Consider the following 27,717-nt stretch of genomic DNA (forward strand, 5'->3'; position numbering starts at 1 on the left):
CTTGACTGCTTGTTAGAAATTCCAGTAATAAGATTGGGAGAATCAATTGAAATATGATGGCTAACACAAGTATTTTAAGGGTGTTATTTCTATCCTGTTCTAGATAATCAGGATTTAACAAAAATAACTTTTTAATAGTCAAAACAGTTGCTAAAATCAAAACATTTATTCCATTTACAGTGGAAGTCATCTTTTGAATAATCTATTAATTCTTAGGTGAGGAGGAGAAAATCCTTTAAATTTATATATTAAAAAATAATTTTTTTTTTTTTTAATTTTAAGTAGGCTCCACCCCCAGTGTGGACCTTGAACTCACAATCCTGAGATCAGGGGTTGCATGCTTGACTGAATGAACTAACCAGGAGCCCCCAGAATACTTTTTTTTTTTTTTTTTAATTTTTTTAACTTTTTTTTTTTTTTTTAATTTTTGATAGAGACAGTGTGTGACCAGGGGAGGGACAGAGAGAGAGGGAGACACAGAATCCAAAGCAGGCTCCAGGCTCCAAGCTGTCTGCACAGAGCCTGATGCGGGGCTTGAACCCACTAACTGCGAGATCATGACCTGAGCTGAAGTTGGACACCCAACCAACTGAGCCACCCAGGCACCCCAGAATACTTTCTAAAAACCTATGAGGAAAATCATATAGAACCAAACAAAATTTAGCAACATACAAAACCAGTTTGAATCTTACAAATGTACTTTCTGAAATACTCTTTACAGTGACTTGCTATTATTTGAAACATCATTGACTACAGTATTACATAGTATATTATTCCATGTTTGATTTAGCATTGGTATAAGCACCTCTTAGAGAAGAGTTTGTCATTGAAAGTACAGGAAGGTTTTTGGATGAATGGTAAGAGGCATAGGCCTAACCATAAATAATTATTCTAAACAGCAGATTATAATTTAAAATAATACTGGTTTTTGTTTTGCTGAATATTTGAAATTGTACTCATTTGCTTATATTTTGGGGGCATAACCTATACGTGTATTTGTATTTTCTCTGGGTTTCAAGCCTTGTCATTGGAAAAGGAAATCCTGAGTTTCAGTGCCCCCCCCCCCCCATTTTTCCATCTTTGTACATTTAAAGCTGTAGATTGTGGTTATCTTTAAAAATAGACTATGACATGACAATAAACATTTTTCTTCCTGTTGAATTACTTTTTTAAAAAAATTAACTTTTTCATTAACTAATTCATTTAAAAAATAACCCATCACCCTCTTCTCCTCTCCTTAAAAACTTCTAAAAGGGAAGTTTCATCCCTAAATTAGCCTTTTAGTTAGGTTGTGAGGGAATACTTAATGGACAGTTTTTTAGTCAGAATGCAAATTGTTTACATTAGAATGGGGAAAGGTCAATTGATTACTTATTTAACTTTTCCATAAAAATAGGTGAAGAAATCCAGCTCACAATTCCCTTCCTCCTTCCAGTTCACACATAATTAGTCAGTGGTTGCACTTTTGCACTTTTTGTTTTCTCTTTCACTTGATGATAATATAGAGTAAATGGAAAGACTGCAAGCCTTTGAAGCCAGGCACCATGGTTTCATTCCTGGCTCCACTACTTTTTATAGAAGTCTGTCCTTAGATAAATTGAACTCTGAGGCTTAGTATTCTCATTGGTAAAATGGAATCAGTGATAACGACCTTGAAGGATTGTTAGTAATTTAAATGCCTAGCACAGTGTTGGCACCCACTAGGAACTCAAATGTTAGTTGCTAGTTTTCTGATTATGATTGTTAATCATATTTTTCTATTTGCATACAATTATTATTTTTTCTCTGGAGTATTCTTCATGGACTTGAAAGGACTCCTTACCATATATGTGCCAGGTACAGTTCTAAGAGTTTAGCCTGAATTTATGTAACCTTCACACCCTGTTTACAGATGAGGAAATTGAAGCACACAGAGAGAGGTTAAGTAATTTTCCCAAAGTCACACAGCAATTAAGAGGCATAGGTGGGATTAAAATCCTGCCAGTCTGGTTTGAGAGTCTGCACTACTCTACACTAATCATATGTTGCCTCTCTGTGCAGGTAGAGGGGAAGAGGATTTCTAGCTTCTCCTACCTAGATTCTTAGTCTGGCTTTCCTGCAGAACTTTGCCCCTAGGTGAAAGTCTTCTCCAGGAGTAGGTAGTCTCATAAGTTGAATTGATTTTTTTCCTTGCACTTTTGACTTCAGACCTGTAATTTTATGGAAAAGTCTTTCATAGATGAATGGTTTGGGATATGGGTAACGTTTGGTTATATCTGCTGAATACTGTGTATCATACATGGAAGGTATGGTTTTTCTGGACTTAAAGTAGCTCTTCTAAGTTTCAGGTGAAGTTAAATTGTTAATCAGATAGTAAACCCATGAGAAGCTATACACAGCTGTTAGAACTATGGGTGATCATTACAGTGTTTTGATTTTTTAAAGCATGGTCTTTGGGAGCTAGGTTCATCAAATCCTGAGAGAACTAGAATTGAGTTAGAAAACTAATTCATTTAAAATATAAAGACCTTGGTATTTTTCTTTTTGGAGTTCAGACTGAATTTGAAACTTTAAGGGTGAGAAGTTGAAAATTCAGAATAATAGATATAAATGTGTTTTAATTTTTTGCTTAAAAAATATTGCTTAAAAGCATTTCCATTTTGGAATTGTTAGGACTTAGTTGACTAGGAAATACTTCTACATGTTCATTATTTTTATTCGTGGAAATAATAATAAAAATTCGTGGAAATAAAAATTTTTATTCGTGGAAATTCGTGATCATTGTTATTTTTATTTGTGGAGCATTTCTGTCTCCATTCTTCTATCACTATAGACTTTATAGGATCAGTGGTAAGATGTACTTGACTACATGATAACTTGGCTACGTCCAGAGTATTGTGTTTATTGTTTTCCAGATAAACTGTTATTTTAAATGTGATTCATAAATTTCTTAAAAAATTTTTTTCATACATTGAGTGAAAAAAATTGCAGACGTGCTGGATTTAAGTATTAAACAATATGTGTTGATTACCACATTTTTTATTTTGGAAAGATGAGCAAATAAGTGCTTTTTACTGTCCAGATTATAGTAATATTTCTAACTTTGGTAACCACATACAATTGTAATTAACTTTCTGTTACAAAAGACAACACTTCTTTTTTTCTATTCCCCTCCCCTTTCTCCTCCCTGCCTCCATTCTCTCTCTTTTTTTGCTAGAATTAAAAATAATCAGAATATATCCTATATTTCATACATTTTACTTATTTCAATCTTGAATTTCCTTGAAAATTTGACAATATTTAGATAATTTTCATATTTGAGTACTGAAGATTGTATTGTCTCATCTTATTTAATGCTTTATCTAGTGTGTTCCTTTTAAATAAATCTTAAAGTGAATGACATATACTTATGAGTGCTGAATCATTGTAGTTGTCACATGTTTTTGCTCTTAGGAAGATCCCCACTGCATTTGTAGTAGAAACAGAGAAAATCCATCTGTTTTTTTCTTTTTCAGTTTTCTGTCCACCCTCTTATCCCCTATGAAATAATTTTCTTTTTGCTGGCTAAATACCCTTTTTCTCTTCCTTAAGTTGATAGAAATTTAAATCTTTGATGCCATACTCAAAATCAGAAAACTTTGCCTGGTACTCCCATGTAGCCTGGGAAAAAAAGTAGGAGTGTTAGAGGGCTCTAGAGATGTGGGAAGGGGCAGCTGTATGTAGTACACTTTAGCTTTACTCTAAGACAGCCTTTGAGATTACGGAATTGAGTGGATCTTCCCTAGTAGAGGGGAAACACATGCTTAAGATTGATTCTAGGCACAGAGAACTGAGAGAAAAATGGTAAGAGTACATTTTAAGTACAAAAAGGGAGGGTACTTACCAGACTTTGCAGGAATGGAATTGCTTATTGCTTCTTGGCCTATCAGGAACCCATCCAGTCAGTTCTACACCAGGTATCATTCATTAGCCTTTATGGTGTTGAAAGTGGATAGCTGCAGCCCTTTTTCTTAAAATGTATTGATATTGCCCCACATACTAGAAATTTAAACCAGTTAAAATAGTTTAATTTACATGTAGGCATAATTTATTACATATACTTTTTTTTCAAATAAGATATGCAGTTAAATGATTCATTTGTATAATTTTGTTACTAGTTTGTGTGGGTAAGATGATGTTTTATCTTTGTTCCCCCAATTTTCTAATATCTGGCACTATGGCAGGAAGTCATTATAAGCTGAACAGTTCTTTTTGGCTTGCAGAAGTGACTTAAGCTATAGTTCTCCTTGCTCTCTTCAACAAAAATGTTTCAAATTTCAGAGAGCAGAACACTGAATTTAATACTGTATGATGAAACTCCAAGTAATCCTGATTATTTTTCTGCCTCCAACTTTTAGGAGAATGGGAAAAAGTTAATACAGAGAGGTTAATTCAGGCTTAATTAAAAAGCAATTTCCTGGATGTGGCCTGTGTACTTCCAGGTTAATTTCCCAACACTTTGTACAACATTATACAGTGGTCACTGATGATCGTAGTGACCGTCAGATACTTCTCTGTTCTTCAAAGAAGGATTAAAACATATGTCAGTATAGTATATCTCTCAAGGGAAAAAAGCATACTCATTTTAAAAATAGTTTTTAATAACAAATCAACGTGGTTTCCTATAAGACTGGTATCTTCCTTGGCATTTGATTTCATTGTGGGTTTGTTGCAATTGAATAATAGATCACGAGGAGACATTTTTCAAAAGCAAAGAATCCTAGACATCTGAGAGATGGGTTGTATAATGTGGTACAAATTATCTGATCTCCAGAGTTACTACTAAAGTTATACTAAAGTTATTTATTAGAGTTATTACTAAAGTAACAGGAAGTTAGTGAATTGTAGTTTCTTTAATGGAGAACAGAGGTTGAAATTTTAATCTGTAATCCTAAACAATAACATATTTACAGAGAGAGAAGAGTGTGGCTGACAAATCAGACTCCAGGGCATAAACAGTTTTAATACTGCAAGACATGGGGTTGGTTTTCATATTTGATTTTACATATTCTTATTTTTACTCTGTAATAGGTGGAAATATTTTGCAGGAATGGAATTGCTTATTACTTCTTGGCCTATCAGGAACCTATCCTGGGTTTAGACTTTGGTAGTCTTTTTCTTGAAAATCTCAAAGGGCTTATAAATATGTACAGCATGCAGTGTGGTTTATGGAAAGATTACCAAGACTCAGATTCATGACATCTTTCTGTTCATGTCCCATTTCTACTAATAATAACCTGGGTGATTTTTGAACAAATTCCTTAACTTTCTGGGTCTCTTTTCTCATCTGTACAATCAGGGGATTGAGGTTTGTGATCTATCAGTTTGGGCTAGATCAAAGATTCTGGGGTTCTCAGATGTGTTGCTTCATCTACAGAACAGTTTCTATCTATTAATGTGTGTCCTACTCATGTGCTTTTTTCCCCTTCCAGTAGTAGCTCGGCAGGAACCCAAGTATTTTGCTGAGAGATGGTGTTAAGGACTTGGTAGGGGGGAGAATAATAGTGAGGAGGCTAAAATTGCACAGGAGTAGACCAGATTGGGGTGGGAAGGGAGGGAGAACATAGTTCTTGATACTGGGAGAGTAGTGGGTCTAATTGCCCTGCTTTATTTTGCTTAGGGTTCAGGTCAGATGAGAAATGAATCTGTGTCAACATAAGGCAAGTGAGAAGAGGTTATTACAGTATAGAGGCTTTTTGGAGAGTGCCTCTGCTAGGCTCAGGCGGAAGGAAAGAGGTGATTCTTTCAGGGGCAAAAAGGAAGAATTCTGTTAAAAATTACCTTCGTTGGAAGGATCCAGGGTACTTGTTCATATTTCACTGCTTTCTATTTGAATGCAAATATGAGGAAATTCTCTTGATAATTATCTTGGTTCCTGAACACCGCCAGGAGAAATGTAGGGTACTCATATTTCGTTGCTTTTTCACATTTGGTAAAATAGCAAGAAAACAAGGGGGCGGGGTTGGGAGAATTGTACCCTCTATCCTTTATAATGGGTTTTAGGACTGCAGCTAACACCTGTTAATCTCATTGTTCCCTGGGGTCAGTGACTGTTCTGGCTGGCTAGATAATGTCACTTTCTTCCCCAACACTCCTTCTGTATCCCTTTAGAGCTTTGTGCTTGGTCAAGATTGTGAGAGTTAGCTGTACTTCCCTTCTAGAGCCTTTATATGTGTGATCAGGATCCACCTTTAGGAGAAATGTAGGTGGTTGAATTTCCTTTACTTTTTAATTTTTTCTGTAAAATAATACCAAATTTTGCATTTCACATTAAAAAATTTGTCTTTTTGATTGACAGATCAAAAATAAATCTCAAAATATTTTAATATTTTATGAGGAAAAGTATTACTAAGAATGGTCAGCCATATAGAAATATTTAGTCATCTGTGATTTTACGTAGAGTTTCAATTTATTTTCTGGTTTCAATAGAACAAGTTGAAATCATCGCAGAAGGATAAAGTTCGTCAGTTTATGATCTTCACACAATCTAGTGAAAAAACAGCAGTAAGTTGTCTGTCTCAAAATGACTGGAAGTTAGATGTTGCAACAGACAATTTTTTCCAAAATCCTGAACTTTATATACGAGAGAGTGTAAAAGGATCATTGGACAGGAAGAAGTTAGAACAACTATACAATAGATACAAAGGTGAGTGCTTATGACTAAATGTTTTGAACCAGGTTTTCCACAGTTGCATGCTTCTTGTGAGGAATCAGACATACATAGAATATAAATTGGGTGGATGTGTTCTACAGAGCTCTGTAGATCTTAGAATTACTTCAAGAGATCTGAGAGAAATTACTTTCTTCTTTTCACTAAAATTTCTTCTTAGCCTCTTTATTTCTTCTTCCCTTATCTTCCCTCTTTTTTTATCCCCCATGATCCAATTTGAAAATAGTGACTGGGGGCCTGGATTTTCCCCCTCATTTTTATAAAACTCAGCTGAACCAATTTTAAGAAAACCTGCATAATAATTTTAACAACCTTTGAAGAATTATATTCACTTTTAAAAAGTTAAACAACATATAATGAATAAAGAAAAAGTTAATAGTTTCCCCTTCTTTATTTTCCTCAGGGAACCAATATTTAATAGCCTGGTGTAGGTCCTTCCACGTCTTTTATGTTTATACAGAAATAGTGTACAGTTTCTTTCAAAAATTTTCCAAAAGTGGGATTATGTTTTATCCTTAACTCACCCCCCAGAGTCAAAAGATATGCGTGTTTTTTATTCCTAGAGATGTTATAAAATCACATACAACTACACACTATATGAGTGCCTCTTTCTCCTTTTATTACGTTAAAAATTTTTGCTGTCTGATGAGTAAATATCGATAATTGAATTTTTTCTTTAATTTGGACAACAGATGCGTATATTGTTGAGATTGGGATTGAATTGCAGAGTTTACGGTTTTTCTGATTTTCTCTTAAGAAATGATTGTCATAGTAAATGAACTTTGCTCTAAGAAAACAAATTCTGTACATGACAGTGTTAATTTATTGAAACAATTTTTGTTAATGTTTATTTTTGCAAATGAGCAAGCGAGCAGGGGAGGGGCAGAGAGAAAGGGAGACAAAATCCCAAGTAGGCTCCATGCCGTCTGCACAGAGCTCTATGCAGGGCTCGAACCCACGAACTGTGAGATCATGATCTGAGCCGAGACCAAGGTCAGAGATGCTTAACCAACTGAGCCACCCAGGTGCCCCCATAAGTGTAAACTTAGAATGCCTACTTAAACAAAATATGAATATGTTCAGAAAAAAATCCTTTTTTCCTGTACAGGAGCATCTGATTTTCTGAATGTGTGTGAGTATGGGAGGGACATTCTTTCACATGATTAAATGAATCAGTGAATAAGTGGAACTTTTAAATATCAAATGCCCGTGTGTGTGTGTGTGTGTGTATCCATCCTCCTGTTCATCTTAAGATTGCTAATTAAGGGACAAACTGGCTTTAAATAATATAGGGGGAAAATATCTGTTAGAATATTATCATTTCATATCTCTGATCTATTGTGATTTTTTTTAATGGAATAAAAAGCATTACTTTTTCTGGTTATAGGCATAACACTAATTTACTATTGCACTGTTATTTTTAAAGATCCTCAAGATGAAAATAAAATTGGAATAGATGGTATACAGCAGTTCTGTGATGACCTGGCACTCGATCCAGCCAGTATTAGTGTGTTGATCATTGCGTGGAAGTTCAGAGCAGCAACACAGTGCGAGTTCTCCAAACAGGAGTTCATGGATGGCATGACAGAGTTAGGGTGAGTATATTATTACCACAGGAAATTAGGTATATTACTATGAGAATTACTATGTAGAATTGAATTGTGTTGTGAATTTTTAAATGTCAGTTTTAAAATTTACCAGCCTACAAACATTGGTATAAATATACTAGTTCCTTTCCATGTTACATAGTTTTCTGGGTTTGTCAAGTTATCTGTGTAGTTCAGCCTATTCCACTTGCATTATACTTTTATCATTTGTTTGTAAGGGGGAGGTTCATTAGCATTAAAATAAATCACTATGCTTTAATATTTAACATTCATAAGTGAAATGAGCAAGCTATAATTCATTTCTCAATGTGAGGTTCTGTGAACTCTGAATTTATAAACAAACTCCTAGAATGTAAAATCTTGGGAGTTATAATCACTTTTTGTTCCACTTATACCTTGACAGCTGATTAGCTAAATGTCTTGGGACCAATACATTAAAAGGTCTTGGGTAGAGATTTTACTTACGGTGTCTAGTTGTCTCTATTTAATGAGAATATGAAAAAGTATTCAGTCTATGGATGGGTAACAGGCTGCCCTTTCTGTTTTTAGTGGATGATGAGTAATAATGGCTAACATTTGTTGAACATTCATTTTATTTCAGGAACTAATGCTAAGTTTAGTATTTCACCTGCCTCCTCACAACAATTTTGTTAGAGAAGTTGTGTTTATAGACCCATTTTAGAGATGAGGAAAGTGAGGTACAGAGAAATTATAGAATTAGGTAAGGATCTAATTAAAGATTAGAGTCAGGATTTGAACCCAGGCATTCTGATTCTTGAGCCTGAGGGACATTGCAATCAGTCAGGGGTCCAGACAACACAAAAACCATGGCAGTAATTTGAACAGAAAAATTTTTTTAAATCATTGTATTGTGTAAAAGGGGTAAAAAGAAAACTCAAAGTAATAACAGCGGTGGCAGTTGCAAGAAGCTGCTGCCATCCTTGTGGCTGAGGGAAGTGAACTAGGAAGGAACCTAGAAATCCCTGCAAGGCTGAGGTTCAGACCTCCAGAGGAGAGGGTGTGGCTGCTGCAGGAACACGGTGCCTGTGATGCTTGCTTTGCCTGCCACTCTGGTAGAGAAGAAACTGGCTAGAGGCCACTTGCTGCGGAGCCCTGTGAGTTGCCACCATTGGGGAACACTGCTGGGAGCTCCGAGCACACTCAAACCCTTGCTCTCTGCAGAAAACAAGCTGGGATAGGAAAAGGTCCTTCTTCTTCTTCCATCCATTCATCGCCCTCTATTGGTAGAACCTACCAGTGAGCCAGCTCTAAGAAAAACTGTCTTAACGATTAGTAGTCGACTGCAGATAGTCATGAAATAGGGCAAAGAAGGGTAGGTTTAAAGCTGAGGAGCAATAAATTAATAGCTGGCCTAGACACTGTGTTCTACCTCCCAAGCCAGTCCTATCCTGAACTTGTTGGAATTTTCTATGCTAGGACAGGTTTCATTAGAACTCCTTTTCCATTTGAAACTGAATTCACATAAAATGTAATGAACTTCCAAATCAGAATTGTCATCTACAAACTAATGAGCTGGAAGGTGTTCTAAAGAACATAGAAGGGAAATAAAAGCAGAAATGATTAGAAGGAAAATGGGATGATGGGTTGGTGGAATTCATACAGAGTATTTTTGCCCTCAGGCTATTTTATGGAAAGTAAGATGGGTACAGAGACCCTTTCAATTCCTTAGAAATTGAACGCAAGTGTAGAAAAAGCTTAATACCGATTTGAGATAACCAGTTGGAGATGGAAGGGGGCTCAGCTGATACTTACTATTAGGCTTTGTATAACAACGCATTTTCAAAGGAATGCTTCCTTCCTCACTTAAGCAAGTGGTGAGGACTTGGACTCGTGACCTGTTACCATGTAAAGAGTATCCGCTACAGTTTAATCTAATGATTGTTACGGTGATTACCGTACATTCTCATTTGTTCACTGCAGCTGACTCCTACAGTTTGGGTGTGTTGGTAGTCCAGTGAATTACATAATTGGAAGTAATAGCTCATTTCTTTTAAAAATAGTAATTCTGATATTGAATCACTCCGGACCTTTTCTTCCTCTAGCTAACCCCATTCTTGTTTATGTAATGTAAAAGGATGAAACTTCAACTAACTGATTTTTTTAAAAAGTTCTGTGAAATATAAGCTGTCATAGGAGTAAATTTAGTCCTTAATTTATAGTGAAAAAGCTTATCTTTTGTACTCTTAATTTTACAATGTAGATGTGACAGCATAGAAAAACTAAAGGCCCAGATACCCAAGATGGAACAAGAATTGAAAGAACCAGGACGATTTAAGGATTTTTACCAGTTTACCTTTAATTTTGCAAAGAATCCAGGACAAAAAGGATTAGGTAAGAATTTTTAAGAATTATATTGGTGTCTCAAATATATTCAAATACATTGATGGTGTCACTTTTGATTTGTAGTAGAAAGTTTTGTGTTTTGAGCATAAAGTCATTGTGAAAATACCAATTATTGGAAAACAGAAACAATGAACTTCTAGTTAATCAGAAAATACCATGGACATTCAATAATAAGTTACCCTGGATACCATATCTGAACTACTGATTTTTTTTTTTTTTAAGAACTGCAATATAGAAAATAATTGTTAAAATTCTGATATACATTTGTACATTTATCTACTTATATATATTTTATATATTATCTAGAAGATCTTATAGGATCATAGGATCATAAGTTATTTCAGCGTGGATCTGTAGAAATGGCATTGTAAGATTTCTGAGTCATAGAGTGCCAGAGAAATCTATTCTTTTTGGTTAGGACTTATTTAGAAGCTATAAGAAAGAATAAAAGTGATGATTATCATTTATAATCTTATCCAGAAATCTTATCCATAATCTTCCACTGTTAACAGTTTAGGTCAATCAATTTATGCTGTATGTAATATCCATACACTTGCTTTGGGGATGGCTAGGGGGTATGGAAGTAAAAGCTACAGTGTAATTTACAGTTTACCTAGAAAGATTTAATGATAGGTAAGACACAATAATAAACGTGTGTGAGAGTGTGTTAGGTAAAAGAAGAAATGAGTAAAAGGAGGAATGGTTGGGAAGTGCTTCCTGGGCAAGATGGGATGTTAAACTAAAGGATATGGTATTTGGCTAGGCAAGGGAAGATAAAAGGTGCTTGAGAGGATGGTTAAGAATGAATGTCTCAAACTTGAGAAATAAGCTTGGCCTCTTTGTAGAAGAGAGAAAACACTGATGTGATGTTAGTGGGAATGCTTATTTGGAGATTAAGTTGGTGAGATGTAAGGCTCGATAACCAGAGGCTTCTTTTATAAACAGGACAGAAATGTTTAAATTGGAATTTGTGGACAATGAGGATGCACTGAAGATTTTGACGATGGCAGTATCTTCCATTGAATGTGCACTTGCAGTGTGCCTGGCAGTGTGCTAAGTACACACGCTTCTTCATTTCATGTTTAGCGGTTTTAAGAGTTATTCTTTCATTCAGTAATTCACCACCTGGCATGTGCCTGCCAGATACATACTCATGGAGTGCAAGCCATTTTTTTATCCTTGTTTTACAGATGAGGAAACAGGCACAGGAAGGTTAAATTACTTACCCAGGGATGGAAGTGAGTTTCCTTTTGATTTTGAAGATACAGTAGTTGGAGAGGCTAATAGGGGCCTCTTGTACTAATCCTTCTTTATATTTTAAGTTAGAGGGAAAAAGCATTGAGAAAAGGACTATGTGAATAGGGATTATACCGAGGAAGTGGTTGAAAGCTAGCGAAGAAGGGATAAATGTGCAACATTAGTGTTGGAGAATTGGCCTGAAGAGTGACTGAACATGATTGAATTGATTGAAGATTTACAAAATATCTGTAAAGCAAAATGACAGATAATGAGCCTCATTTCCAACTGATTCTTCAGTTTAGGTTGAATTTTCTTCTTGCAGGAAACTACCTAATTTTGTAGGCAAAATAAGCTGGATGGTTAATATGTAGGGTTAGTTTCTTTATTATCTGTGACCATCAGTTAACCGGGCTGTTTTTTTCTAGTTTCCTCCTTCCTTCCTTCCCACAAATCAAAACTGATTACAGGTTTTGAATTTACATGTATACACTAAAATAATTATTTTTGTTGTGTTTAGAAAGGTAGCATAATATTTTGATAAGATTAAACAAAATGTTACAAATATAAAATGTTGACTTAAATGGGCTGAATCTATTTCGTTAGTTATGTCCCCAACCCTTATTGGAGCACGGAAATAATGATATTTTGGAGTGAATATATAGTTTTGATACTGAATCTTAGTTTTTATTGTATGTGGTAAAAATAAAGCAAAAAAATTTTTTACTAGATATTGGATATATTAACATGGTAGTAAATTGGAATTTTGGATTCTAGGGAAAATTGCAAAAAAGACTGTACAGAATGAGATTTAAAAATTTATTTTATTACCCAATAAGTATTGAGCTTAAGAAAATTGTATTAATTGTTTAATGGGTGTGGAGTTTCATTCTGCAGAAAAAAGAGTTCCATTAATTGGTTGCACAACAATGTGAAGGCACCCAACACTCCTGAACCATACGCTTAGAAATGGTTGAGATGGTAAATTTTGTTATGTGTGTTTAATCCCACATTTAGAATTTAAAGAAAAAATAGAATATATAACACAGAGTGAGTCCATGCAAAATATGGACTTTAGTTAATACTTGTATATCCACATTGGCTCATCAGTTGTAAGAAATATACCACACTAAAGCAAGATGTTAAAAATAGTGGAAAACGGGGGGTGTGGAGGTATACGGGAACTGTCTGTACTTTCTGCTCAATTTTTTTCTGTAAGCCCATAACTAAAAAATTCTTAATGTAAAAGAGAAAAAAATGTAATAGACAAATCGTAATTTCTCCCTTTGTTTTGCATTGGTGTTGTGTGTCAGGAAATGTAATGACTTGCTTAGTTGAAGAACTTAATTAAAAAGAAAACAGTTTTCTTGACAGCCTTTCTAAGGGCTCACAGGACTCTTAAATTACAGTACTTGGCAGGGAAGAATTAGAAGATCATAGGAGAGGAGGTGAGGCCCAAAACAAATTGGCAGAGTGACAGTGACAGCACTGTGGTTTATTTATAAATAGCTGTGCTAGTTATAATGAGAGCTGGTGTTTTCCATATTTCCTCATTTTCCTTGACACCTGATTTCCTTTGACACCAGGATAGGGTGCTTCCTCTGTCACCGTCTGCTTCAGTCACCTGCCATTTCTGGTAGTCTTCTGAATCTTAAATTAGACAATTTATGAAATACCTTTCAAACCTATCCAAAGTTGCATCCATAGCTGATGCTCATTTAGTTTCTACTTTGGACACACATTGTTTTAGGAAGTGGTCCATTCTTGTCACAGAATACTCCTACTTCTTACCACACAGTTCTTCCTTATGAAGTGAACATCTTTCTTCCACTGCGCTTATTTGTCCTCCCCTGCAGTACGAGGAAGTCTGACCATCGAAAGATTGCTGTCACTTACCCCTTCTTTTTCTTCCGGGTCAACATTCCAATTACTTTAACTGTTCTTCATTTGAGAAGAGCTTTGTTATTCATGTTACTATCCCCTCTCAGGCACATTTCCAATTTGTCAGTTTCTCTCAAAATAGACTCTTACTTAAAGCTGAACGTAAGTAATACTCTTGAAGGAGGTTGTTTGTAATAGAGAGCACCAGGACTCTGTTCTTTTTTGTGAGACTGTCCATTCTGTTTAGTCAGAAATTACATTTGTTCTTTAGCAACCATGTCATGTTTAGGACACTCCTGAACTTTTATTAGACTAAAGTTCATAGGTTATTTTCTTGTGAACTGTGGTTCAGCTAGAATCTTATACCTGTGCAGTTGATTTAAAACATTTTAAGATTATTTGCTAGACATTTACTTTATTATTTAGAAATACTTTTATAGAGTATTTTTAAAGCACATTTTCATCTATATAATCCCATTTAGTTCTTGTAAAAGCCGTTTGAGCTAACTGAAAACCTATTATCCTTTTCATTGTAAAGATGGAGAAATTCATGGTCAGAGAGGCTGACTTATTAAGTTAAGGTCACTTAACTTTAGAGTTGGTAGAACTGGGACTCAGTCTCTGATCTTCTGACTCCATATTCTATATTCTTTTATATTATGTTGTGCTACCTGAAGATATTTCTAAGTAAACAAAGACATTGTGAATAGGATTGCTAATCACCATTCCATCCTCTCATGAGTTGGCAACATTTTGTTTCCTTTACAGACAATGTTTGGATCCAGTCTCAGTTCATTTCCATGTTCATTCAGACTCAGTTCATCACCTTTCATGAAATTCCACATTGCCCTTGTGGATTTTGCTTGACACTGGGATTACCTCTGTTTGCAATTTTAATTTTACTTTAAAGGGCTTAAGAATTCATTCTGCAATATCTCAGTTTTAGGCAATGCTGTTATTTGCTTGTCTCTTTTTCTCTGTCTTTTCCTTCTAACTATTGTTGTTGCTTATTACCTAATTGCACACTTTGCTCTTTTCCTATACTGCTTCAGAATCTATAAGACTACTTTTAAAAATTATTAAAAATAAATAATAGTGATAGTAAGGATTCCTATATTTATTTCCCAGGCACTGTTCTCATTTAATTAACTCATATTAACTCGTGTAATCCTTACAGCAGCCCTGTGAGAATAGGTACTATTACCTTTATTTAAAAACAATTTTTTTAATGTTTGTTTTCGAGAGAGTGAGAAAATGAGAGAGCAGGGGAGGGGCAGAGAGACAGAGAGACAGAATCTGAAGCAGATTCCAGGCTCCAAGCTGTGAGCACAGAGCCTGACATGGGGCTCAAACTCACAAACTGTGAGATCATGATCTGAGCCGAAATCAAACGCTTAACCAACTGAGCCTCCCATGGGCCCCCTATTACCCTTTTTTTAAAAGAAAAATTTCTTTTTTTAACGTTTATTTATTATTGAAAGAGTCAGAGTGTGAGCAGGGGCGGGCAGAGGGAGAGGGAGACACAGAATCCAAAGCAGGCTCCAGGCTCTGAGCTGTCAGCACAGAGCCCGACGCGGGGCTCGAACTCACAAACTGCGAGATCATGACTTGAGCTGAAGTCAGATGCTTAACTGACTGAGCCACCCAGGCGCCCGTACCCTTTATTTTAAACTGAATTGTAGAGAGGTGAACTCAGTTACCCAAGTTGCCTTAGCTAGTGGTAGAGTTGGGATTTAAGAGGCTCAACTGTAAACTCCTATTTTAAACCACTTCTCTTTAGCTAGGCTGTTCTCTTTGTCACTCAGGCAATTCTATCTGAAGGACAGTTTTTCCTATACTTGTGGCAACTGACATTTTATCCCTGTACAATCTTTTTCTTTTTTTTCTTTTCTTTTTTTTGAGAGAGAGCAAGTGGGGGAGGGGCAGAGAGAATCCTAAACTGGCTCCGTACTGTCAGCTCAGAGCCTGATGTGGGACTTGAACTCACGAACTGTGAGATAACCACCTGAGCTGAAATCGAGAGTTGGATGCCTAACTGAGCCACCCAGGCGCCCCAAACTTACTAAATCTTTTCAGGTATTCCCTTTTCATTGGAAAATATTTTTATCGACTTGTTAGTCTGTGAGCATGAAGTCAGGAGCATTTTAAGTCTGTCTGGGTGAGTTTGTAAGAAGTTCACAAAAATGATTAATTTTTGAGTCTTGAAGAATGAGTGTATGTTTCCAAGGCCAAAAGAAAAAGAAGCCACGTCTGTTGTGGAGAGATGGGCAACTTCAGTTGTTCAGAGGTGAGCGACATAGCACCTTTGAGGAACTGCAAGTAAATTCATTTAACTGGAAGTTGTAGATTTTATCTAAAGGCAATAGAAAAATAATCACAGAGTTTAAAAAAATTTTAATAGACTTTATTTTTTTAGCTGCTTTAGGTTTACAGCAAAATTCAGTAGAAGGTACAGAGATTTTTCTATATACCCTCTGCCCCCACACATTATATAGCTTCTCCCATTATCAACATCCCTCACCAAAGTGGTACATTTGTTACAGTGGTACCTATTTTGACACACCATTATCACCCAAAGTTCAAGTTTACATCAGGGTTCACCCTTGATGTTCTACATTCTGTGGGTTTGGACAAACATAGGATGACCTGTATCCATGATTATAGCATCATGCAGAGAAGTTTCACTGCCCAAAAAGTCCTCTGCTTTGCCTGTTCATCCTTTCCTCCCTCTTAACCCCTGGCAACCACTGATCTTTTTAGTGTCTCCATAGTTTCCCTTTTCCGGTATGTCCTATGGTTGGAATCATGTAGTGTATAGCCTTTCCAGACTAGCTTCTTTCACTTAGCGATATTAATATGCATTTGTTTTCCTCCATGTCTTTTCATGGCTTCATGTCTTATTTTGTTTTAGCATTGAATAATATTCCTGTGCCTGGGTGCACCAGAGTTTATATAATCTGTCTACTCAAGGACATCTTGATCGCTTCAAGTTTTGGCAATTACAAATAAAGCTGCTGTAAACTTCCATGTGCAGGTTTTTGTGTGGACATAAGTTTTGAGTTCATTTGGGTAAATACCAAGGAGTGGCTATTGCTGAGTCGTATGGTAAGAGTATGGTTTAGTTTTGTAAGAAACTGCCAAGCTGTCTTCCAAAATAGCTGTGCTATTTTGCATTCCCACCAGCAATGAATGAGAGTTCCTGTTGCTTCACATCCTCGCGAGCACTTGGTGCTGTCAGTGTTTTGGATTTTGGCCATTTCAGAAGGTGTGTAGTGGTATCTCATTGTTTTAAACATTGAAGAATTTTAACATGGAAGTTACACCACAAATTTGTATGTCTAAAGGTCCATATGAAAACACTGTGGTTCTTTAAAAGGAGTGGAGGCAGGGGCGCCTGGGTGGCGCAGTCGGTTAAGCGTCCGACTTCAGCTAGGTCACGATCTCGCGGCCCGTGAGTTCGAGCCCCGCGTCAGGCTCTGGGCTGATGGCTCAGAGCCTGGAGCCTGTTTCCGATTCTGTGTCTCCCTCTCTCTCTGCCCCTCCCCCGTTCATGCTCTGTCTCTCTCTGTCCCAAAAATTAAAAAAAAATAAAAAAATAAAAAAAAAATAAAAGGAGTGGAGGCAGAACAAGAATGATTGGTTATGAAGCTGTGTGGTGATTTAGCTAAGACACGAAGAGGACCCTCACGTTGGCCCTGCCAGTAGGGATGGGGAAGAGAGAGATTTAAAAGGTACTTAGAAGCCAAAATGAAAGAACTCTGACTGGAAGTGTGTGATGAGGAAGAAAGTAGTTTATCAATTCCGAACACCTTTAGGGGACATTTGGAACTGTGTAGGGGTGTTTTTTGGTTGTCATAATGACTGAGGGTTTCTTCTGGCATTAGATGGGTGCTAAATGTTCTTCAGTGTATAGGGCAGTTCTTGACAATGCGAAATTGTGTTTCATTGAGAAACACTGTAGGGTGATGACATTGAGAGAAGAAATAAGCAGGTCTGTAGAGGAAGATAATGAGTTCAGTTTGAGCTCTGTTGAATTTGAGCTGTTTATGGATACCCAGTTGAAGTTGTCCATAGGCAATTAGATATATGGATCTAAAATATAGAGATACAAGTTTCAAGATTTAGGAGTTGTTAAAGACAATTAAGTGTCTAATGTGAAAAAAGGCAAGGGTTTGAAAAATCTACAGGGATTATAAGTGGTTCTTGCTGACACACGGTATCACAGAACACCAACATCAAGTGGATGAATGGAAGAAGGGGACCCAGTAAAAGAGAATGAGAAAGACAGGACAGAGGGAAATAATAGAGTGCTATCATTAAAGCTGAAAGAAGTGACCTTTCCATCTAGGAGGCATATTCAATTTTGTCTAATATGGCAGACAGCCAAATCAAGGAATAAAAGTGTTTATTTGGTAGAGATTACTTTCAATCTAGTTTATGGAATTAAAAAGTGTGTGGGAGGTTAGGAAATGGGCAATGAATGTAGATTACAAAAAGTTAACCTAAACCTTCATACATGATACACATACACTTCTACCCTTGGCAGATTCTTTCCTTAGTGTATCACCTGACAAATGGGCATTTATAGGGTGTCTCATGGTTTGTAGTTATTTGATTATGTCTGTTGTTTCTTATCCTTATTTTGTGAAAATTTGTTGAAAAGGAAAAAAATGCTAGTACTAGTAATAAGCTTAGTTCTCATAAATTTAGTGCATTTGAAGTGAAGAAGGAAAGCATTAAGCATGCTAATAGCCATTTTACTGCACCTGAAGCAGACAATTACATGTTTAGTTGGTAGAGAAAAGAACAAAATTAAAGACCCTGGAAAGAATATTGTCTATAGAGCTTTGAAGTCTGCAGAGATTAAAAAGGTATTATGGTTAGGAATTGGTGGCATGTTTCTAGTTTTCTTAATACCTGGGGATCTGAATTTGACTTTTAGACATGCATTCAGAAGCACATTATGTATATAAGAGTAGAAGACTCTACTGTTTCAAGATTTTCTGTGAAGGGAGGGAGAAAGAGGGTAGCTAGTTAAGGGGATGAGAGTCCCCAAGAAAGTTCTTTTTAAAGGGAGGAGCTACAACCTGAGCTGTTTCTTTGTGAAGCAGGAAAAGGCAGAAGACAAAGCAAAGTTGAAGATGTAGGGAGAGAGTAAAACTAATCAGTAGACAGGATTATTGAAGAGGCAGGATGTATTAAGAACAGTGGTGTTAGGGGCTTATCCTTGGATAGGAGAAAAAAGTGCCACCTTTTCCACTGAGTTTGAAGGAAGACATAATGATGGATTTGAAGGTAAGTAGTATATTTGCACATGGAACTGTAGGAAGTTCATTCTTTCAGCGGTTTCTGAATGCCTACTGTGTGTTTCAGTCTACTAGTTTGGGGATATTTTGTCCCTATCCTTGAAGAAGTGAAGGTCCAGTGAAGAAGGGGAATTTTTTGCTTTATGGTCTTTATATTGTTTTTTGAGGTAAAATGTGAACCTCTTTGGAGTCTTTACTAGTCTCATGGTTCTTCCGATTATCAGGAGTGTTTTAGAGATCATTATCTAAAAGGACTTTTACTTGGGATATGATTTTTTCTGACCCAGAGATGTAAATTTACTCATAAAAAGCTTGATACTTTATCTTAATTGGTGTAATTCCTTGAAAGTGATCATAGGTCTTTCTGTCATGACAGGTATGGTACTTTCATGTGGCAGTATGGTTTCACTCTGTTCCACATGCAGTTAAATAGCCATTTATATCATCTTCATCAAACTTTTAAAAAAGCAAATCTTAGTTGATTAATTTTTAAATCAATATTCTTAATGGTCTCTGAAATCCAGGATCAGTCATTGTAGATAGCAGTCCTTTGCATTACAGCCTGAAGATGTACATCAGTGGTTCTCAACTGGGAGCAGTTTTGCACCCCAGGGTAGCTTTGGCAATGTCTGGAGACAGTTTTGGTTGTCACCACTGGGAGTAGGGTGGAGCTTTGGGTAGAGGCCAGGGATGCTGCTAATGTCATATAGGACAGTCCCCCACATCAAAAAATTATTTGGTCCCAAATGTCAAAAATGCTGAGGTTGAGAAACATCGATGTACGTTAACATTTTAATACTTACAATCTAGTCAAGTATGCTTCTCTACATTATCTAATTTAAACTTCAGAACCCCACCCCCCACCCCCATGAGGTAAGTGGCATTCTTTTTGCCCTGAAGGGTTGTTCATTGGTGAGGGACACAGGATACAAACCTTAATCTTATCTCTGTATGAAAATTTGAAAACCTAAGTATTTAGGAAAAAAGCTATTTATTCATTCATTCATTCATTTTATTTATTTATTTTTTATTTATTTATTTGGCTATCTTTGGTCTTACCTGTTTTTTTTTTGCAGGGATAAATATTCATGGAATTTGAAATACATAATTTATTTTTAATATTACAGATCTAGAAATGGCCATTGCCTACTGGAATTTAGTGCTTAATGGAAGATTTAAATTCTTAGACTTATGGAATAAATTTTTGTTGGTAAGTTCATGTTTTCTGCAGCTCATCTTTTCTCTGCATTTTTACTTTGAAGATAATTAATATTATTTATTTGTTTTTAATATTTATTTATTTTTGAGAGAGACGGAGTATGAGCGGGGGTGGGGCAGAGAGAGAGAGAGACACAGAATCCAAAGTAGGTTCCAGGCTCTGAGCTGTCAACACAGAGCCTGACACGGGGCTCAAACTCACGACCGTGAGATCATGTCCTGAGCCGAAGTTGGATGCTTAACTGACTGAGCCACCTAGGCTCCCCTAAATTAAAATGTTTTTTAAAGCATGACTAACTCAGAGCATGTAGTAGACACAGAATGAGAAATTTGATTATCATAGCTTGATTACACAGGTGGTTCTGCATTCTTGAATTTAGCATTGTTTAGACTGATGTTTTGAAACTTTTTGGTGATTTGGATGTTATTTGCTTATTTTTTTTAAAAATAGGAACATCATAAACGATCAATACCAAAAGATACTTGGAATCTTCTTTTAGACTTCAGTACAATGATTGCAGATGACATGTCTAATTATGATGAAGAAGGTAATGAAAGTTTTTCCTTAATTTTTTTTTTTTAATTTCTTTTATCACACACTCTTGACCTTCTTGTCTACATCTGTTTTTCTTAGAGTTGGGATTTCTGTCTTCTGATTTTTTGTGCTCTTATGAACATATAAAATGCCTTTGTCCTCTTTACCAATCTCTATTCTATTTCTTTAAATACCAACTCAGTACTCCTGTCTTCCAGAAAGGCAGAGTAGTTTTCATGCATGTTTTAGATTTTCAGTTTACTCATTACTCTTCTTACTGTCCTTTCTATTTTTGTGTTTTTTATTATCTGTCTTGTCTTTGAATTTGATTGTAAACTCAAGTTTAGTGACTTTGTCTAATTTGCAATGCACTTCAGCTGTCTACCATAGTACTATTGACATTCAGTAAATGTGATATTTGAATCCTATCAATTGAATGCTTTTCTGATATTTTGTCATGTGTATAAAAGATGGTGTTACCATCTACTACAAGTGATGTGCTTTTGTCTTTTGAGAGGTGGCAGTGATCTGATTTCTTCACATATACTTATGTAGCCTCCCTTGAGAATTAGCAGGATGTGTTTTTGAGACTGTTAAATAGAGGTAGTCTTTGAGAAATCTCCAGTGACCTTGGCCTCCTTAAAAGTGTCCTGGAACTATGTAGTCTAACCAGAGATAATATTATTTTTTCTCTTTGTTTTCATTATGATGTCTAGTTTTTACTAATAAGTGAGAAATGTCTAATCTGGTGATAATTGTGCTTTCTGTTAGGCCTTACACAAAACTGGAGAACTTTCTGATTTGGAGGTTGGCATGTGGATGTGTAGAGGCATGCATATCTGCAATTTAAAATCTCTTAGCAATTTATTGTCCTGAAATAGGATAGAGTTTGAGACTTGCTGTTAATTTCCCTTGTAAGTTTGCCACAAAATGCCTGGAAACTTTTTTCTTCCTACCTAACTGAGCTCTCAGTGCTGGCAGCATGCCATTATAGCATGGCCATTTCTTAGGCTGCCAGTTTGGGGGCCTTCAGAAAACCATATTATTCATTGATTACTAGGAGAGTTATCATTTATTATTCAGGGGCTGATCAAGTGTTGGAATAATAGAGCAGAGAGAATACAAGAAGTATGTTAGGTAGGAACTCTAAAAAGCTAGAATTTTGGGAGTCTTCTCAGTGGGAATATTTGTAATGACACGCTTTAACTGTTATAGGGAAGGCATTTTAAAAGTAAAGGATTCTCTTAAAATGTTAGCCCTATTTCTGCTTTTCTTTCTTTCCCTTTCCCATACTTTTTTTTCTTTTTCCAGGAGCATGGCCTGTTCTTATTGATGACTTTGTGGAATTTGCACGCCCTCAAATTGCTGGGACAAAAAGTACAACAGTGTAGCACTAAAGGAACCTTCTAGAATGTACATAGTCTGTACAATAAATACAACGGAAAATTGCACAGTCAATTTCTGCTGGCTGGACTGAACTGAAGATCAATCCTCACAATTCAGACTGAGGGTTGTGTCAAAACTTTAAGGATACATCTTGGACCATATCGTATTTCATTCTTCTAATGGTGGTTTGGGCTTGTCTTCTAGTCTGGGCCGCTCTAAACATTTATAATTCCAACATTGTGGATTTCATCTTATATCTGTGGACCATCCTAGTTTATTCTCCCATAAGTCTTAGGAGCTTTATGGTGATTATTTTGAGGTTTCCATTCTTGCATAAAGCACAATGCTGTCTTCATCAGAAAACAGTTTGGCATAAGAATTAAACATATGAACATCACAAACAATTTATAAAAACTTCTTAAATATATGCTTTGGGCTAGTTGCAAAGACTATGCTGATAGCACTTCCAATGAGAGTGATATATTTAAGTGTACCGGATCTGGAATGGTGTTTTGGTTTGGGGGGATTTTTTTTTTCCCGGGCAAATCACATGTATTGTTGATGTGAGTAGAGTAACTGATGTCAAAATAACCAATGTGAAAAATTTTTAGGATAACTTGGTGTGCCTACCTGAAAAATTTATTGTGTTTCAGACCCTCGATTTCAAAAGGTTCCACAGAACTAGTCTGCACTTACCTTACCCATGTTTATATATAGTTGTCTTAACAGGGAGCTTTTATTTAGAAAATGTCTGCATAATGTTAGATTCTACTCCTGTCTACATTATGCACTACATAATTGGATTTCATTATGATTTTGAAATGCTTATATGCCTGTCGAATAAGTTAAACTATTTAATTTGTTTTGAATGTTTTAGAGTGCTACACAATACAATATTCTAAATTTAGGCATGAGGGTTTTATTTTTTGTTTTGTTTTTTGGTTTTTTTGTCAGCGCACTATGGAACACAAATGAAATTCTCTTAATTTATAAGAAGATAGTAGGAATTAAATTTTGAAAATGGTTGTGATGAGCCATGAAGTTCAATCCTTATAGGTACTGCTTTCAGACAAATAGTCCATTTTTGATGACTTCTTATTTTGTTGAAATTCCTTTAACTGCTGATCACTGTGGTTGCCAAATACTTCAGGAGCAAAAATTTTCAAGCAAGCATGTACTTGATGCAAAATACCAATCTGGCTTTTATTTTCATAAATTAGTTTCTTCACCTTTTTTTGTTTTATTCAAATAAGCTCAGTTTTCACGTCAAAACAGAATTCTCTCTTGTGTGTATTTTTTTCATTACAAGACCCGTGAACTGCTTTCATGCTGAAGATGCTCATTTCTCTGTTCACTTCCTGACATGTGAAGGGTTTATTGCTTTCTTAAACATTTCTGTAAGGCAAGTAAAAAAATGGAAAACTTCATATGTTGGATGACTTTGGTCTCTAGCAGGAAAAGATTTTGCTTGGTATATCCAGGCAACTCTATAAGGTCCAGTGTTGAAATTATCAAAGGAATGTACTTCAGAACAGCAGTACATTTTATGTAGATGTGGAAATGATTTTAAGAAACAATGACATCTTACTACTACTTTTTATTTACACAGTTCTGAAACTGACTAGAAAGCTTTCCCCATAGATATTATATTAATATTCCAATCATAACTTTAACTCAAGAATATAATTCTACCAAAAGAATATTTTGAAAATTTCTATTCAGTTTACTGGAATTGGTTATTAAAAAAAAAAAAAAAAAGAAAAAAAGAAGAATCCTGCTGCTTTCAGTATTTCCTGACTTCATGTTTGTAAATATAAAGACGAACTTCAATTATGAAAAATTTAAAAAGATATATATATATGTACTATTTTGTTTTTGTCTGGAAGATTTTGAGTTATGGTATTGTTTTCAGATTGATTAATTTGAGTATGCTGTGTTTTAAAATGAGATCCCATTAGCTTTTTTTTTTTTTCCAATAGAAAATTGTTTTCTTCAAAGTCTGATATTGGTTCATGGCTTAGTGCCTTGGGTTTACAGACTTTTCCTTTTAAATGCAAGACCTTTTTCAACAAAATAGTGTTTGTCATCATTTTGGTACTAAACATTTATAATTACTGTGTAATTATAAACAAAAAATACATAAAGCTTTGAATATAATTATGTAGCATAAAAGTTAAGGTTGTTCACTCTATGACGGCATCTTAGAATTAAACAATACTATTACTAGGGCTGAAAAGAGAAGACTGGTTTAATGTGGTGTGATTATTTTGAGGATAAATGCCTGGTTACAGGGAATATTTTATATTAAAACAATGCTTATGCATATGGCCATGTATGTGTGTGCATGTGTGTGCGTTTGTGAGAGAGATTGACAAGAGTGAGAGATTGAAAGAGACATGTTGACACACACACACACACACACACACACACACACACACACACACACACACCTTGAAATGCTTTAATTCATTAGTGTTTCAGTCTTCATTTTGGTAAACTCCCCAGGCGGATTCTTTGTTTTAAATTGAACCATAGGTACAGTTTCCTTTTTGCCAAATGTCAAAACAGGTACACATTTTAAAATGTACTGCTTTTTAAATAGTAAAGTGTATAAAATTAGAAGTGCCCACATCTAAAAAATACTTGAGATCAAGATTATCTTTAGTGACTATCATCTGCATATCTCTGTAAGTTCAAATGTGCTTCTTACAATCCCTGTCATATTACCAACAGAGGCAATAAAAGCTTCAGTGAAATTGCCATGACTAAATCTTTTCACATATTATTTCAGTGTAATATTTTTAAAGACTAAAATATACCTTAAGACTTTTCCAGGAAGAATAATTATTCATGGAAAGAGCATTGTAATGGCAAGTTTTGGGAAGAAAAGACATGCCAAGTCTTGTTTACTACATTTTTGCTACATTTTAAAAATGTTTACAACTATACTGGGCTGCTTTATTTAATTAACAGTACTGTAGTTGTGTAATATGGCATTATAAGTGTGTTCATTAGACTTTTAAAAAGTTTTAATGAGAGAAAGAACTTAATAAAATAACATGGGATATCTTTTATATAATATCCTACTGGGGAATTCTTATTTAAGCAAGGTTATACTATTTTTTTTTCCCTCAGAAAGATTTAAGTGATGAAGTGTTCATCTATTTTTTATTTGATGATAATCAAGAAATTGAGTAGTTGTAGCTAGTTTAATGTGCACTTTGCTTAGATTTTTTAAAACCTGTTACTATTAAGACTTCGTATTGTAAACCTTCTGTAACTTTTATCTATGAATGACAGAAGAAAGTTCAACCTAATGAAAGAATTTTGGAATGAAAAAGGAAAGTGGTGCTGGGGAAATTTATTATAGTTCCCAGAGTATGCCTTTGTAAACCTGAATCAACTTTTAGCAAGAATTAATTTATGTAGTTCTAAATGTTAAGTTGTATATTTAATAGAAAATAATCATTTGGCACCTCAGCAGTTTTCTTTAAATGTTACTTTATAAAACTTTTAACAATATGATTTATATTGAATACATAGATGTTTTGATAAAATTTTATCAAATTTGATTATGTAATGATAAAATGTTTTTAAAATGTGAACTATTTAACATATATCTTAATAACTGAGGACACAATACCTGAATTGTGATTTCTACTTAATGTGATAACTAGGGTTCAAATTATGGCTCATCATTTAATTGATTATAAACAAGTATATTTCTAAACTCTTTACTTGCCTCCATTTTTACAGTCATAATAGCAATAATTTCTATTTTTATTTTATAGAAATGTGATGAAGTTACGTATCATGATACCTTTACCTTTTATTTCTGAGGGGAAAGGGGTTTATATTTTGTAGTTAATACAATCTTGATAATTCTTAATAGTACTAATCCCCTTGTCCAGGTTTATCCTTAGTATTTGTCACCATTTTGGTTGAATATTTGCTTGATTTGTATCTGATTTCTGGAGGCAGATAGTGCTGGTTGATTTTTGTTTTGTTTTGTTTTTAACTTATAATACAGATACAGAAATGGTTTTACCAGAGCATTCTTGCCATCTTATTTTCTTTACTGCCTGTTGGGTAATTGGCATTTCCTGCTGACCAATTCATTTATTTAACAACTCAATGTATAGTGTTAAGTGGCTTTGGGCTTTTCTGCGGTTGATCTTTTTTAATTTGTCATAAATAAGGAAATTAAGATAAACAGTACACAACCTTTGTAGTAGGTAGAATTCCTAAAAAGTAATGTCTTTATTTGCGGAGTTTTAAAGACAAATTATTTGGGGAATCATTTTATGGTTATCCATTTAAAAAATTGAGATTCTAAAAAGTATTTTTTAATTTACTTCCAAGTTTTTCTTATATGTATTGTTTAAATATTTTCAGTTTAATTTTTTTGTATTCGTGCTATGCAGAAATATGACTTGTAATGTAGAGCATTGGTTTTAAGCCATATCTCGAGGCTGCTGTGTTCCATGAGGTTGGGTCACAGCAGGCAGCAGGGTGCCTCTTCCACTTTATCCACAACTTTCTACTTTGTGTCCTGTAGGTTAATGGCATTTCATAGGAAATTTGGTTTGGAGAAAAATGGTTAAGAGAAGTTTTTTTAAAAAAAATGTCTGGCTTATCAGAAACATTACCACTTTGGCAGATTTTTCAGTGGAATGGGAAGAGATGAGTCAGACCAAAGTTAAAGCAGGTCTGATCATAGAAGACAGCACTGCTTTGAAAGAAGAACCCATCAAATTAAGCTTTTAAAGCAAGGAAGGAGGAATTTTGAACCAAAATAGTGAAAGCAAAGCTTGATTTGTTTGAAAAATTTCATTGTTTGAAACAGTGAAGAGGCAGTATGTGTAAGTGGCTTAATGATGAAACAAAAGAAAACGATAATAGAATGTATACATGTAGAAAGCATGTTCAATATAAATATTAAAATTTTCCTGCAAATTATGAAATACTGTAAGAAAACTTTGTATTTAATAGAACACTGGGCAATAGCAAGATTTTTACAAAAGGGAATAGTGTAGGATGTAAGTTTAGGGGGAAAAATGGCTAAGAGAAAATGGTAATGTAGGCTGTAGACAACGATTTTATCTTATAGTTAACATGACACATAGCTACAAGAGAAATACTTGATCAGTAAGGTTTAGAGATGTATGTATGTACTTGGAATCCTTTAAAAATAGCATGTTGAGGCTTCAAGCAAATGCTAAAAGTGTTCTTAATCCTGGTAATAGATCAGAACTCATTGTTTTGAAATTATATGAAATGAATTAGGCTGTCAGCCAGAGCTTTAAAATAGTCACTTCTAAGACTGGTGTAATGGTACTTAAAAAAATAGCTTTATTGAGCTATAATTTACACATGATAAAATTCACCCATTGTAAGTACACAATTCCGTGGATTCAGTAAATTTACACAGTTGTGCAACCGTTATCGCAGTACAGTTTTAGAACATTTCCATTAGCCCATAAGAGTTCCCCGCAT

At 35.1% G+C, this 27,717-nt stretch overlaps 1 protein-coding gene across 3 annotated transcripts in view; it reads left to right on the forward strand.

The window, feature by feature from the left end:
- DCUN1D1 (defective in cullin neddylation 1 domain containing 1) overlaps window positions 1–24,991 on the forward strand; it is a 34,675-nt gene extending 9,684 nt beyond the window's left edge. For all 3 annotated transcript variants that reach the window (XM_006936246.5, XM_006936245.5, XM_023260363.2), the window contains exons 2-7: window positions 6,448–6,664; window positions 8,115–8,283; window positions 10,517–10,647; window positions 20,210–20,292; window positions 20,752–20,848; window positions 22,147–24,991. In XM_006936246.5, coding sequence (XP_006936308.1) covers window positions 6,490–6,664; window positions 8,115–8,283; window positions 10,517–10,647; window positions 20,210–20,292; window positions 20,752–20,848; window positions 22,147–22,226 — 735 coding nt within the window. In that variant the 5' untranslated portion in view covers window positions 6,448–6,489 and the 3' untranslated portion in view covers window positions 22,227–24,991. The remainder of the gene's footprint in view (window positions 1–6,447; window positions 6,665–8,114; window positions 8,284–10,516; window positions 10,648–20,209; window positions 20,293–20,751; window positions 20,849–22,146) is intronic.
- Window positions 24,992–27,717: the final 2,726 nt, after the last annotated feature.

Source organism: Felis catus, chromosome C2 (genome assembly GCF_018350175.1).
Source record: "Felis catus isolate Fca126 chromosome C2, F.catus_Fca126_mat1.0, whole genome shotgun sequence".
Classification (NCBI taxonomy): Eukaryota; Metazoa; Chordata; class Mammalia; order Carnivora; family Felidae; genus Felis; species Felis catus.